A 15,915-nucleotide genomic window follows, 5' to 3' on the forward strand; every position below is an offset into this window, starting at 1 on the left:
CGCGAGAACCAATGAGATTTGACAATGTTGACGTGACTTAAGTTGACCAATAGATGCTGACAAAATATCCGGTTAAAATCAAATTATCTTAGAAGCTGCTATTTGGTTGGAATGACAAAAATTTCGACATTTTTGTAAACCTTACTAAAGGTACATTCAATATACTTTTCTCAAACCACGCATGAGAGCATCCGTTTCATGGCTCCACAATATTCTGTGCCATTGAAGCACTGCCGCTGCCAATTATAATTCAACCTTTTTTTAACTCCTCTGCCTTGCTTTTTTCCTCCAGCGTCCATCCTCTGACCTTGCCGGTGCGATGTTCGCCAATCTAATCTCCCCGCTTTTGTCTCTCTTCCCCGACTACCCGTTCTGGCTATTTTTCCTTCAAGTTCTGTGTATGACTCCATTGCTGTCTCTCTCTGTTTCTCTGGTAATCACACAGCCCAGATTGGTTCCCCGGTGACTTCTGCCTCAGATCCGAGGCTTGATGCTGAAAGAATGAAATGGCCACAGAAAGTGAGAGAGAAAGAGGGAATCTGTTCAGCAGTCTGCGGGCGAAGCCTTGAGTGGGAAAAATAATAACTAGCAGAGAGATTTATACACAACAGCAATGATCGACAGACTGGCTCTGTGGAGACCTAAATGCATAATAAATTCAGCCATTTATATTCTGAAAGATTTGTAAATAGTTACTTTTTGCATAAAAACATGCCGAAGCTAGTTATAACAGGTTTGGGTTTGCTGGTCTCCAAACCAGGCCAGGCTGGTCTTTCAGTCAGACAAAACCAGTGTAAGACCAACAAACCAGACCACCATGCAGGACTGTAGACCAATTAGGACCTGCTTTTGTAACTATCATAGGTGGCTAATTCGTATGATGTAAATTGTGCAAAAACGTACGATTATTAGAAAAAAGCAATACCGAGGCCCCTGACCCCACCCATAAACCCACATTATTATCCCTGGACGAGAGAGTAAATCGTAATAAAAACCACAAAATTAAGATCGTACGAATTCACCCGAATGCGCCACCTCGTAAAATATTTATGAATTCCTGTGAGATTGTGTCAGTCATACACAAACACAGGATGCTACGTCAACGCCTAAGCTTTCAGATGCAGCCAATGTCCATAAAATGGCTCAAAATGGCCTACCAAGTGTTGAAATTGCTTTTCACTGTTTACTAAAGCTTTATGCCAAAGAAAAACAACTTTCTCTCACAGGCATTTATGATAGAGAGAGTATTAGCATCACAAGCATCACAGATCATGACTGCACTTGTGCAGAAAACTTGACATAAATGCTAGTTGCTTCGCATCTTGGCAGCACTCAGACGAGACCAAACGAGGCACGCATGACATATTAACCAGGGCTTTCAACGCGGTGCAAAAATCAATACGGTTCCCCAACAGTGTTGAAACCGAGGAAGAAAGAAATATAAACAGACCTAGCGTGTTCCTAGCGTAGCTCAACTAGCAGCACATGACGCCAACATCGCAACGTCTCTGAGGGATTCAGATTTGATTTATGAATCTATCAAGTGTTTGACTTGAGTAACACTTATAGATGAAGAGGTAATGGGAAAGACAGGAAATTACATTCACGTTGATATTCTGTACAGTCATTTTATTTTAAAGGTTGAGCTTATCGTTTTAAAATGAATGTCTCCACAGACTGATCTCACAGACGGTCACATTAAAACAGGGAAATGTCAAATATCAAAATCCATTTTCTAGAATATACGTGCATAGGGTACGCACTAGGGATAGAAGCTAAAAAAAATCTGTCATTTATTCACCATCATGTCATGCAAAACCTGTATGTGACTCTTTCTTCTGTGTAACACAGCAAGAGAAGATATTTTGTGAAATGTCTGAGTGGTTTTGTGTCCATACTATGGAAGTCAATGGGGGTCAATGTTGTTTGGTTGTCAACATTCTTCAAAAAATCTTCTTTTGTGTCCTGAAGAAGAAAGTCATACAGGATTGCAATGACATGAGGTTGAATAATGAAGAAAGAATTTTTATTTTTAGTTGAATTTCTGTCTTTTCCTAACAACAAATGTAATGCATTCAACTGCACTATTTCTACACATTTTTGCTGCTTTTAGCAAAATAGTTCACATCAGCCCAAAGCGTAAAATCTTGACGTTGCCTTGAAGTTTCTCATTTGCCAGAGGTTACCTAGAAAGCACAGATTTGTCTGATTTAATCTTTTTTTCCAGCACTCCACAAATTCCAGGCATAATTCCACAAGACACATCATGGTGTTTGAATACCCCGACTGTATGAAAAACCATACTTTTTCAGCACAACCTCGAATGCAGGAAATGCATCAGTTTCGTGTCACGTAAACCCACTTTCTCCATCATGAACGAGCATTGGGAGCATTGTCTTGAGGGATATTGTAGCAGGAAATATAGCTCTGACACTATAAGGATATAATAGGCACCCCATTGATCCACCTTTTGATTTATAAACCCCATTTGAAATCGTGTGGTGAGCCACAACGCTCGTTCCAATTTTGGAATCACCAAAATTGACCTCGATCATGTCATTTTATACCATTATAAGTTCATTTGAGGTGATGACCGGACAAATATCCAAAGGTTTTTTCATTAAGACAAATCAATGAGAACGAAGGTTTAACAGCTCTGCTTTAACCCACAAACTTAAAAAAAGACAGCAGCAACGGTTTTTAAAGTAGCTCAATTTCGTGCGAAAAAACACATACTTGGCAACCCCGACCAAAAGCTGCCCAGGAATTCTGAAATAAAACCGTAATTCAGACATAAGATAAGTTTAGTAAAGTAAATCAGGAACTTTAAAAGGAATTAGACGGTAACAAAGTTAATATTTGCAAAACTTTATTTAACTTTATTAAAGCACTAAGGGCAGGTTGCCACTGTCTTTCGAATATTAAATTCTTGTGCTGGCTTTTGCCTAAGTGCCTAAAATAATTGGCTTCCTTACATGATGCTAAGAGATTCAGTTGACCCGTCTTGTTCTTTCCACATTCGCTCATAGTTTTGAAGTAAAATACATTTTAAAAAGCGTCATCATGGGTGCCTTCTGTCACCTAGTGGGTATTTTTTACAAACCGAAGTTGAGACTTGGAACCTAAACCGCTTGAGCAAACATAACACTTGTAACCGGTTGTGGTTGTGCAGAACACTATATGGCACCAAATGTTCTTCAGAATATCTTCTTTGTGTGTTCTGCAGAAGAAAGTCATACAACATGTAAATGAAAGAAACGTTGCATCTTTTCCCTAGTACACCACTAACAGCCTTATCTCTAGCATTTAATTTAATATTGCCTGCTGGGTATGAGAATTTACTCCGAGCCCATTTGTTTCTCCAGCCATCCATCTATTTATCCACCCATCCAAGGTTGGCTTCCCTAGTGCATTTACACTAAAAAAACATCCTTGCCCCTCACCAAGCCCATTCAAATGCTTATACTCCTCGCCAAAGGATGTTTTGGCCCCAGAATGCACCAGGGCGTTCAAAATGTGCCCGGCCTGGACACGGCAAATTTGTCATTTTCGGCCACCAGCACCGGGCACACTCAAGTGCTGTCGAACAAAAAGCCACACCGGCCTCCAGACGATGGCAATCCTGCGCGTCGCCTATGTGTCAACCCAAGTCGGCAAGTGGGGCTGAGAAATGAGAGCTGAAGGCTTAGCTGTTCATCAAAGGCGAAATGCTTATCTCTCACCACAGAGACTCGCGCCGGGTCATTTCCTAAACATCCGCCGCTGACCGACTAACGCTGAGAAAAACTGATTCCTGATGAAGAGTGCCGAGACCTAAATAGCTTCATGGGTTCCATTAAAAAGTTGCTATTTTTGCCCTTTCAAGATGAACGTCTGACCTCCCCCCCTTTCTGAATTATTTCGAAATCTTGCCTTTTCGGATCATTCAAATTCGTTGTGGGAAATACGGAATCGTCTGTCTGGTGGGATTACGTTTGATTTGTACACATTGAACAAGACGTGACATTTGCTATGCCTGAACATCACTGAGACATTTGGTAAAAGAAGATCGCAAGATAGAGGAAAACAGAACCAGGCAGATACACACAGAGTGAGTCAGAGATACAGACAATGACTCAATGACTGCCAGAGAGCTGATCATTTATTCATAATCGGCTTACGGCCGTGACTGCAGTGTATGGTCGGTATAAAAAGAGGCCTTGTGGACGTACATAAGAGACTTGTGAGTGGCACATGAGTCAGATGGGAGGAGAACTATTCTTTGCATTCGTCCTACACGTCACACATCATTTACGTTATTTTTAGCTTAGCAAAAATGAAAATTCTTGCATTACTTGTGTCGTTTAAAACCTGTATGTCAGTCTTTCTTTTGTGGAACACAAAAGAAGATATTTTGAGAATATCCATACAGTGGAAGTCAATGGGGGGTCAATGTTGTTTGCTTACCAACGTTCTTCAAAATATCTTCTTTTTGCGTTCTGCAGAAGAAAGAAAGTCATACAGGTTTGCAATGACGTGAGGGGAAATAAATGATGGAATTTTCATTCTCTTTTACAACTAATTCTGCGTAGATGATTAGTCATTGGAATAAATGCAACCAGGGATTGATTGATTTCATTTTTTTCTCACAGAATCTGCTCAAATGTAGTTTCTCAAATACACACAGTGATCTAGTTGACGTATACAAGCCTGACAGCAAAATGGCCCCCAGCATGTCGAGCAAATTGCTAACACACTGTGGCTCGCGTGAAGAAAGAAACTCCAAAGACGAGCCAAAAACACGAAGCCTTTCATCTTTGAGAGCCAGACTCAACAAAGTCAAAGGATGACATCGTTTTAGAAAAAAGAAAACTTCAATCCTGCTTTGCTTTGGTCAAACACGGTTTCTGTTAATTAGCCTGTGGTTGTATTCTGCCAATCTGTAAAAAAAAAAAACGGATTAAGCGGTCAGGCTGTAAATGAGGGGCAGGACTCTAATGAATAAATGTTAAACAGATGCTGAAATACTATACACAAGGACCGCAAATGTGACAGCTTCAGCACATGACCTTCAAAACTAAAGCCCGTTTTCTGTTTCGAAGGAGCATTGTGATGAGTCTCTGGAAAATGTGGTATACTGTCTGACGGCAAAGTGTAATGTGTGCACTTAAAGGGACGGTTCACCAAAAAATATCATTTCTCTCATCATTTATTCACCGTCAAGGCTGTATGTGACACTTTCTTCTGAGGATCACAAAAAAGGTATTTTGAAAAATGTCTCTGTGGTTTCGCGTCCATACGAAGGAAGTCAATGCTGTTTGGTTACCAACATTCTTCGAAATATCTTCTTTCGTGTTCTGCACATAAACGAAAGTCATACGGGTTTGGAATGACATTAGGGTGAAGAAATGACCAAATCATTTGACATTTTTGGGTGAACGATCCATTACAGGAACTTTGTTGAGAGCAAAATACGATTTGAATCAGTCGTAAACAACAACATTGACCGAATAAACAAAAGGGAAACACTTTTAAAGTAAAAAATACTAAACAGCAATCAAAACGTCTTTGAGGTTTAATGCCGTTTACCGCAATTCACGAAAAAATCCTCAAAGGGCCTACTGACACAATTAAAAGTCAAGGCGAGGTATGAATAAAATTGGCTTTTGGAAAATCCGAGGAACAAAAGACATGTCCATCCCCTGCGGAAGAGCCGGGAAATAAAAAGCTACATATTATTCGATAAAGTCGCCACGGGACTCGGTTTGACCGCGTTCAGCTGCCGTATTAATGCCGCCACTTGAATAGGTTTTGACAAAAATTACATAAATGCCTCTTTTTAGTTGGCAGAGAGCATTTCATATCTTTCACACAGCAGTGGGGCTGGGGACAGTAAGTAATTACATTTTTTTTATGGCGTATTTGTTCAGTGTATCAGAGACTGGAAAATTAGCAATGAGTGTCTGAGGGAGAATAAATCAAAGCTTTCGGTAATTCAGCTGAACATTTTCTCTGATGTGATCTTTAAAAAAGACATAAAAGTACATTTTGAAGTCAATAAACATTTTGTCACAATACAGCGAGAGCAAAATGTTTAGTAATAATCGTTTTTGTATAACTTTATTTAAAAGGATTTACACCACAAATGTATTATACTTTCTTTTGTACATATTGTACAGCCAAGTTTGTTCTGAACGAAAAGAAACATGCACTAAAACAAAATGTGTGGAAGAAAGAAACAAGCATTGAACGTTCGAAAAGTAAAATTGTATTTTTATCTAAAAATCATATCTAGGTCCGAGGGAGAAGGCAAATGTTTTGCCTAGTTTCATTATCCTTCAAAGTTCCTGTTTATTAACAAAAATACAACAAACCTGTAGGCGAAAGCCAAAGCTTTGAAGCTATCCTGATGGAACAACAAATAATAGTTAAGGGTTTAAACCGGTTGCCCATAATAAAACGTAATGACTTCAGAAGTTAATAAATCCAAAACAAACCCAAGAACTGAACCCAGAACCAACTCGAATGACGCTCTCAAGAAGACAAACTCAGTTATGCTCGTTAATTCTTGTCTTCACTAATATTGTTTGACTGTTGTTTTCAGAAATTAAATAAGCAAAAAGTCAACGTCAAATTTCTGCAAGATGTTTTAAAACGCCTCACTGCACGTTCCTGGCACCAACAGACAGACACAAACTTCAATACGCTTCCCCTCTTCCATTCATTTGTGTCTTTTTTAACAAGTTTAACAAAATAATTGGCATCCACACAGGTGTCATGTGTGAAAATTTCCATGAGAACAATTCAAACTCTTATCTAAATCCTGAAAAAAACAATGTGTTAAAGGAACAGTGCACCCAAAGATGATTGGCTTTGCATCTTCAAACCTGTATGTTTTAAGCACAATTGTTCAAATGTGCTTTCTATGCAAGTGAATGGTGACCAGAAGTCTGAAAATAAAAAAGCTAAATCGTTCGAAGCCAAAGACCAAAACTGAACCAAAATCTTACATTGGGTTGCTAAAGTTGCATCTCATAACTGAGCGCAACATATTACATTTTAATATATTCATATTCATATTTATATAACCAATAAGATTCGTGATCTAGAGAAACAGTATGCTTTTCACGTAATGAAACCATGACAACATTCTCCACGTAACTACTATAAAATAACTTTAAGACATGGAAAATACAACACAAGTCTCATGATGTGTTTCATAGGGTCATTTCTGGAGAACAGCCCCCGGTCACCATTTACTTTCATTGTATTAAGAAAATAATTTTTTAAAAGAAAAATAACACAATTATTTTTTATAATCGTACAGGTTTGTAATGATATGAGTGCAATGGACTTTTAATTTTGGGTGAACTGTCCCTTTAAATTTTGGTTGAACAGTTTTCATGAAGCCAAGCTGTGTTCTCACTTTGCTTTGGGGTCAGTGGTGGTTTATGTAGGTCAAATTATAAAAAAAATCATAAAAATAAGCATGGATAAGAAATCTAATTTGATAAAGATGTGACAACAGTATTGTAAATGAAATGCCACTGTCAGCTTAGTTTGCTGCGTTTCCCCCCAAATAGTTATCGAAGACCTTTAAAAGCAATCCTAAATCCTGAAAAGAAAAAAGCAATGCACAAGAGCAGAATGGCGCCTAATTTGTGACACTCCACGAAGGCTCGGCCTGCTGTGATTTCTTGCATCTCGGCAGCAACGCCGCTCATTAAAATCAGAAGAGGATGAGGGGGCATAAAAGATTGACAGGCAGAACAGATTCTCTGCCTTTCATCTGCTTCAGCGTTCGCCAGATTCAATTGAAGGAAAATTAAGTGAAAAATAGGAAAATCGCTGAACGCAAACACGGATTCAGTCGAGGGCTCCTTAATTGGGTCTCCGGGGAAACATCCCGGCCCAAAATTCAGGTTTTAGGGTGTTTATTGCAGGATGTTAAGACACCAGTTTGATAAGGATGATAAAGTAGGGTGGACGGGTGGTTCCGGGAGGGACCGCGTGAGCTTGTCAGTCTGGATTTTGGCACGATTGTGTCAGCGGGGATGAACGTTTGCAATTAGGGAGCCAAGCGAGAAACAGCTCGGCCGGATTTGTTTATGAGTTTTATGGTAGTTAAAGAAAAAAAGGGGATGTGAAATAAAGGGACTTATGGGTGATGACAAAGTCTTTACTGCCCTCTGGTGTTCACTTATGAGAAAGTTCAGAACAGTAGTGATGAGTGAGAGAACAACTTCAGGTCTCAGTTGCCACCCCGGTAGTGCCGCTCAGAGCCGATTTTCCTTTGTGTCGCTGACCGCCTCGCCTCCTGCCACTTCCACCAGGCTTTGACTAAAAGAGGTTGTAAAAAAACATTTTGAAAATCTTCTTAACCAAACGTTCTTATAGGACTTCAAACATAAAACAACACTTAATTTACGCAAAGCATGCTGGGAACTAGAAATGCTCTGCCCAAATTTAAGTTAACACAACACAAATCATTCATGTAGTACCAACTTAAATGGATTGAGATAACTGAACCTAAAATATTCACTTTGTGACAAAAATGTTTAATTGTGTTGAATTAACTTGTTTTATTAAGTAAATTGGACGAGTATCAAAATTCCTATTTTTCACTGCAAAATGTTTTCGCTCTACAAAGTTTTTTCAAGTTTATCATCATTCATTACAAATCCATTTTTTAGGTGAAAACAGTGGTTGCTCTCTTAATTAATGATGCAATAATACAATATGATGTAATAACGTAGCTGAGGTAAAAATCTGTTACACTTATGCGTTACACTTTAGTACTATCAATCGTCCTTTATTTTCTGTGTTTAACATTTAGCATTCGTAGCGTCTGTTTTACAAATCTGAGGCATGTTCATTTTCGTCCATTTAAGTTAAAAGGAATTACACAGAATTGACTTTACGAGGAAATGTCATTAGCGTTCGGTAAATTAAACCAGTCACATCGATTAATAAACACAGGTTTATTATTTAAACGCTATTAAAACAAAGAGAAAGCAGTCCGCTGTCACCGTTAGCAGGAAAGTAAATTATCCATTAAGCCCAAATAAAAGTTTAAGCAATAAATGAACTCATGAAAGTCGCATTTATAATCCCTCTATGTGATTAAAACTCTTAGCAAATTACGTATTAAGAAGCATTACGTTTGACCTCAAAAGGTTAAAAACCCATTTACTTAAACCGCTTTCTACTGCTTTTACCTTATTCTCTTTGTTTTCGCCTCCTTCGCCTATTCTCCTCTTTCCCTGCCGGCTACCGTGACAAGACACAGACAGCAAAGGAAAGAAAAACATCAGGAAATGATGTTTTGGAGTATTTGGCATCAAAAGAGATTTTCAAGCGGCCGTGGGAATGAGGTAAAGAACGTTTAGAGTAGATTATCACGCAGCGAGAAATAATACAAGATCACAGATGTGAAGAAGAAATGGAAGATAGGCGCGAAAAGTGGTTTAATATAAATTTGTTAAATAAATGTACTTTGATTTTGATACCATCCGAATCAAAGACGCTTGCGATTTTCCCATACAACGGATGTAAAATTATGGAACAAATTCCCATCTCAGGGGTCCTCTGAGGAACGTCTGGTGTATATGATTTTTTTGTCACGCTTGTCATTTATTTTGACCTTCATTGAATACTGTAACTCAAGCTAACAGTCTTACGGATTTGCCTGCTGCGTCTTCATTGTGGATTTGGATTAGCATATGCTTTCATCCAAAACTATTTATTCAGCGGCTACGTGTTAAAAAAAACCCTGTAACTTTGATTTTAAATAAATTGTGAGAATGGTGTCACTTTCTCTCACCTGTTGTGCCGTTTGAGAGCTTGTCTCCGTATGTGACGTCTCTTCGCTAGATCCCTCCACCTGTGGGTAGGTTTTCTTGGTAGACTGCATCTTGGCCTGAGGCTTTGTTTGAAGCAGCTGTCATACACACAAAAAAAAACACACGGGAGTTTTGCAATAAAACGCAACTCGAAATGTTTGTGAAAAGTTCTAAACTGACTCTGTTTACATTCACAATAACAAATATATCTTACAACTTTGTATGAGTTAAACACGTGATCTCTGACCTTAGTGATGGTACCCACGGCCTTGGTCCTTCCCTCCCTAAAGACGAGTCTCTGGTCCGTGTGAAAGTATTCGGGGGTCTTGATAAAACGGAAGTGTACGGTGGCTTTGTCCCCTGTTCGTAAACAGTCTTTGTTCATGTCGATGATGGTGGCGGTCTGTCTGATGCTACCACAATGAACTAAAACAGATAAGTAGGACAAATTTATTTTAGCACTTTTTGACTTTAAGATAATAGTGCAAGAAAATAGCACATTGAATTTTTTTTTTTAATGATTTAAATGAACCTTTTTATATAAAGCTGCTTATAAGCTAAAAAATAATCTAAAAATAATCGATTCCTAATGGGACATCCTTATAAATATATTTGAAACTGAAGTAAAACTGAACTTAAATATATATTCATCTATTTAAAAACGGTTTAAAATATTAAATATAATACATAATAATAATTCAAATATTAACATAATAAATCATGTATATTTACTATTTAATTATTTTACTATTTATTTCAATATTAGTTTTTATATTTTTGTAAATGTAATACATAACCATTTAAATATTAAGATAATAAATTGTATATATTTATTATTACATTTTATAATTATCTTAATACTTTTTAATATTTAATGTATAAGATATTTATATATTTATTTAATTTTTGCAAGTTTCTCTTTACATTTCTGTCCTGTAGCTAAACTGACAAAACATGGCACTAAATAGTGTCATGGGTTCGATATTCACATAACACAACATATAGCTCGATACACTTAAAACATAATAAAGATTAATAAAAGTCCCTGCCAAGTGGTCGAATCAATATCTATAACTTTATATTAACATTTTTAGATAAAAAATAAATAAACATTTTCCAAAAAAAAAGCCCTGATGTCTTTTGTACTGACCCATAGCCTGGTATCTCGGCGATATCGTGGTCGGGTGATGCAGCACCAGAATCTCTGCCTCAAACTCCCAGCATGCCTGTGGGTTGAGACGGGGTGACACCATCACCATTCCCTTCCTGATAGACGAACGCTTGATCTTCTTCAGGGCGAAGGAGGCTGTCTGTCCACCCCGCACTTCTTTCACAGACATGCGCTTGCGGTGGATGGATTTGACAGTTATGGGAATGAAGGCGCCTAGAGGATCAGGGCCGAGGAGCAACGTGTCATTAAGACGTATCAATCCGCGTAAAGTAGTCCCAGATACTACCGTCCCTACGCCCTGAGGAACACAAGGGTTGAGGTTGAAATGAAATTTGATGTATTTATTAAGTATTTAGAAGAACAGAACTAAGATGGAACTGGAGATGCATGACGTTGAAGAAAAATGTGATAACTAAATAATGCGATACGCATTGCATAAAATTAAAATGAAATCGAAATATTATATAAACAACAAACGTTTCACATTCGGTCTCGCCAGTCTCTCTGCTATGTGCATATACTTTAGTAAAATCATTCACTTATTGCAAACTATTATGATATTTTGTAGAGATGCACCGATATATCGGCCAATAATCGGTATTGGCCGATAAAGGCAATTTTTCACACTATCGGCCGATAGTTTAAAAACAGCCGATGATCAGGGCCGATATATCCTGTCAATCAAGAGGACAGGAAAATGCAATGAAATTTTGCTCTGTATATAGAAAATATTAAGAAACATCACCAGTTTGATGTTCGATATTAATAGTCATCATATGAATTAATAACATTAACAAAGGTTAAGAAATATTAATTTAATTTTCAGAATCGCTATCGACAGATATCGGTTTGAATAACCGATATCGGAGAAATGTAGAATCGGTGCATCTCTAATATTTTGATAATTGCGATATATTAAAAATGTTTTACCGGCACTGAATATGTGTCATCAATCTGAAACTCTGGTGGCTCGTCGTCTTTAAATGTCGTTCTGGAGGACAGCAGGTTCAAGAACATCTTCAACAGGTCCATGTTTTCACCTGTTACGTTAGAAATCTGAAAAATCGGACACATCCTACAAACACAAACAATGTTTGATTTACCCAGTACTCTTTAACAGTGGTTTCCAATGTGTTACTATGCAGTTGCTAGGGTGGTTGCCTGAATCAAAATAGTTAGGTTACCTCTCCGAGCTGAAGTTTGAAGCTGTGACGATGACATCATCTTTGTTTTGCACCAAAACTGGAATCTTTCTGCATCCCGGAGACTTTAGTAACCGCTGTAATAACTTTAACGTCTCTGTAACGCAAACAAACTTTTAATATTTTCCTTACCGTGTATCGCAAGTTAGCACAAGCATGCTTCACATCACCTTGCAAAATGTTAGCGGGACACATGTCGATTTTAGTAACGACTACAAAGACGGGAACGTTGAGGGCCAGAGCCAGACCAAGGTGCTCTTTGGTCATGCCGACGATTCCGGCGTTACTGCCCACCTTTACGACAAAGAAAAAATAAAACATTAAACGGACAAAAAGGTAGATATGGAGGTCTTTTTCAGGGTTCTTAATTACCATTAACATACAGAAGTCCGGCAAGTGCCCCGTCATGCCGAACACGGTGGTCTTCAGGTACTTCTCGTGCCCCGCCAGGTCGATAAAGGTGATGACTTTAGACGACCTCTCGCAGATCTTCGACCAGTCGAGGCTGCCGCCGTGGCTGTCCGGTTTGTTAACCACCTGCCCGGCTTGATCGAATCCCAGGATGTCATTGCCTACGCTGCTGGTGCGTCCGCTCTCCATCTCGTGTTTGTGACGGAAGAGCTTTTGGCGTGCATACCCGCGGCCGTTGTCGAGTTCCCCATGGGTGAGGACGCCCAGCAGTGTGCTTTTACCGGCGTCTACGTTGCCCACAACCGCCACTCTGAAAGAAGCCGTAATACAGACGAAAGCAATGAGTCACTTTAAAAAAGAATACAACAAAGGTTTTTGTGAAAATATCTCGCACACCTGACTTCCAGAAAGTCCGCCTCTCCCACCCGGCGTCGTATGAGGTAATCTCGCACGCGTCCCGCGGCCTCCGCTCTCTCTCTCAGCAGAATCATATCGCCATCAACCTGTTCGCGAAGAGACTGCACGGTGGCGACAGATGCGTCCATATCCCTCTCATCCAGACCATAATCACCACCGTCTGGAGAAAAGAGACACGTTGAAATCCATCAGCCATCTAAATAGCCCATTTACCTCAGGGAACGTCAAAATCTATTTTAACAGCGAACGGTTTAGCTTGGACAAGTAATTAGCCTGTTCTCTGATCTGTCATAATGCCGAATAAAGCAATCGCGGATGAGAAATTGTGAAAAAAAGGGTAAACATTTGTCGACTGCATAATGCCGTGAAAACTTAAGCAATAAAACATTAGATGCGTTAATAGGAGGGTGTCAACATTGGTTAGGACTCAGTCAGCCAAGGCACTTTAACAGACGCCCTTTGACCCCAGTGGGTCACCAGGTCAGACATGTTGCAAAATAACAATAAAGCAAAATGGACAATACAAGTATTTTGCTCATTGCTGTGAGGAGAAAGCAATTTTTATTAAAACGAATGGTTTATTAGTCTAAAGCATAATTTTTTAAAATATATTTTATACTGCAGCTTAAAGGCACTGATTTAAAACATAAACCAGAAAAACACAATTCCCATTGCATCTACACAATCGGTCTCACCTGTCCCCATCCCGACCACATACATGGTCTCTCCACAGCCCTCCTCCATCCTGTCCCGCAACTGTCTGAGCAAACAGTCATACTGCTCTCCTGTGGGGCTGACCAGTGCAAACTGACAACATACGTTAGTCATACATTATACACATACATAAAAGTGTATAAACATGATATTTGTTAGTAATGTAATATGTATGTATTATACAAACATAAATCATTAATATATATTATTTACGAGATATATTACGAAATATAAATAGTAAGATCATTGTTAACTATATATTTAAAATAATTATTAATAAAACCATCGTTGCTAATATAAATATAAATAATTGTTAATAATACTAATACTAATATTGAGAATAAATCAGTGCTTCAGAAAGTTTAAACGAATGCGTTGAAAAATCCTTTGCGTTTAGTTTTCATAACGCACGTAACGTTACAGCAACAGGTATGCACGAAAACACCGCTTTTAAAATAGCTTTCAGTGTCGTAACAAATTGTACTTTACAAAACTACAAATACATTTCATTTCAGTTCGCGACTGTGGGTTAGACAGTCATGCCACTTTGGCACCGACGCACAGGCAACGTGTCACCCAAGCCACAACTCTCAATATACGTTTAAAGTTGTCAATAATCCTTAAACATTGTGCATTTATAAAATAAACAGTTGTTTTGATTCGTGCACGAGCGGTTATGTTCAAATCAGCTGCCAGGCCTTAATAGCACCTTGCTGCTGAGGTCCAGCTGATCCCCGGCGTCTCCGTTCTGATCGTCGCCGGTGTCGCTGTGCTCATCCCCGGTAGGATATTCCGCGCGACCCGCGTCTGGAGCAAACATACACGCCGGCACCACTGACTCCACCTCCGGGCTTAAACTGGACTCTGTGGCCGCCATGATCCAGCCTGGGTTTGGGAAAGCGACAAACCCGTTTGCGATTGTGTTTTCCGTCGGAATTCAAACTCGGGTAAGTTTCGTTTAGGAGTGCAACTTCATTATTGCTTTAATAAACTGATATTGCGTGACGACACGTGTTTTATTGCTTACAGATGTCTACCAAAACGTCGGTAGTTGCCACACAGAAGTTATAAAACACAAATGTACGGCAATAGATCTTAGTTTAATGCAACGTACCCGGTTCGTTCTAAACTATGGAAGACACGCCCACTTCTGAATAAATAAAGAGTGTTTATAGTAAAGGAATGAAGACGCGGTTTAATCTTTACATTTATGAATTTAGCCTGTGTATGAAAAAGTTTATAGTTATATGCCGTGGCATAAAAGTTTGTGAATATATTTGTAAACGACTTTTATTTCATTTATAGGGTTCAATGGGAACTACTTATGAATAAACGATGACGTGTAGAGGGAAGTCTTGAGAACGTCTTTTGAACTTGAAATTCATAAGATTACATCCTCCAGGAATATATTTACATATTTAATACGTGGCACGCAAATGTTTATAAATTTAATAAATGGCCCATCGTAGTTTGTGGCTTGAATATAATTTGACTGGTTCGAATAGGGGACTCCTTCAGGCCACGCCTACATATTAAGTAGTTCTAGTAGTCTTTCTAAACTGTACTTTAATTTACTTTAAAATTGTATAATTGTTTTAGTACTATTTTAACGCACGTAGCAATATATAAAATCCAAAGTGTGCAAAAAAAGCCAGCATACAAAAGTAGCATTGAGGTTGCTTGAACCCATGGCTATTGAAAAGTGCCACTAGGGGGATTTGGATTGTGATGTCAGTTTGTGATCGCAAAGTGGCAGTGTTGAACCATTAATAAACCTGTGCACCACAATACACACAGTTTCTAATAATGTTTTTTTTCTGTAGAAAATATGTGAAGAGTAGTAACCACAAATTGCTGTCAAATACAAACTGCTGTGCGGTTTTGACTGAGATGGCCTGTATTTACTGAGAGCAATAGATATGTTTAAAAAGTTTTGATCATAAATTTATTGTGGCCGGGATTCAAATAAACCAACATAAATATATACATTTTTACACAGAGAACAATACTAAAATGTTCACTATTAACAGTGAATTTAAAATAATGTAAAAATGACTCCAATGATTTATTTTTTGTTTAAGTTGATTATATGGTTGTCTGCGTTACTTTGCTCAAATACTGTTATATAAGGTGAGCTGCCAGGTTCATTAAACTTCTTAAGCGATAAAAGGTCAGAAAG

At 38.5% G+C, this 15,915-nt stretch overlaps 1 protein-coding gene across 1 annotated transcript; it reads right to left on the reverse strand.

Moving 5' to 3' along the window:
- Positions 1-6,088: 6,088 nt before the first annotated feature.
- Positions 6,089-14,867, reverse strand: gtpbp1l (GTP binding protein 1, like). The gene is made up of 11 exons (XM_057325869.1): positions 14,446-14,867; positions 13,718-13,829; positions 13,002-13,182; positions 12,567-12,915; positions 12,365-12,488; positions 12,177-12,291; positions 11,923-12,067; positions 10,972-11,290; positions 10,069-10,247; positions 9,803-9,919; positions 6,089-8,319 (listed from the first exon to the last, which is right to left on the reverse strand). The coding sequence occupies exons 1-11, from the start codon at positions 14,611-14,613 to the stop codon at positions 8,224-8,226; spliced, it is 1,905 nt and encodes a 634-aa protein (XP_057181852.1). The 5' UTR covers positions 14,614-14,867; the 3' UTR covers positions 6,089-8,223.
- Positions 14,868-15,915: the final 1,048 nt, after the last annotated feature.

Source organism: Triplophysa rosa, linkage group LG25, assembly GCF_024868665.1.
Source record: "Triplophysa rosa linkage group LG25, Trosa_1v2, whole genome shotgun sequence".
NCBI classification, from domain to species: domain Eukaryota; kingdom Metazoa; phylum Chordata; class Actinopteri; order Cypriniformes; family Nemacheilidae; genus Triplophysa; species Triplophysa rosa.

Bases quoted from the DNA above. Each gene is read 5' to 3' on its own strand.
- gtpbp1l (XM_057325869.1), bottom strand. From the start codon at position 14,613: ATGGCGGCCACAGAGTCCAGTTTAAGCCCGGAGGTGGAGTCAGTGGTG. The intron at 12,292-12,364 runs GTGATGTGAAGC...TTTGCGTTACAG, and splicing joins TCCCGCTAACATTTTGCAAG to AGACGTTAAAGTTATTACAG. The intron at 9,920-10,068 runs GTCAGAGATCAC...TGTGTATGACAG, and splicing joins CCGTGGGTACCATCACTAAG to CTGCTTCAAACAAAGCCTCA.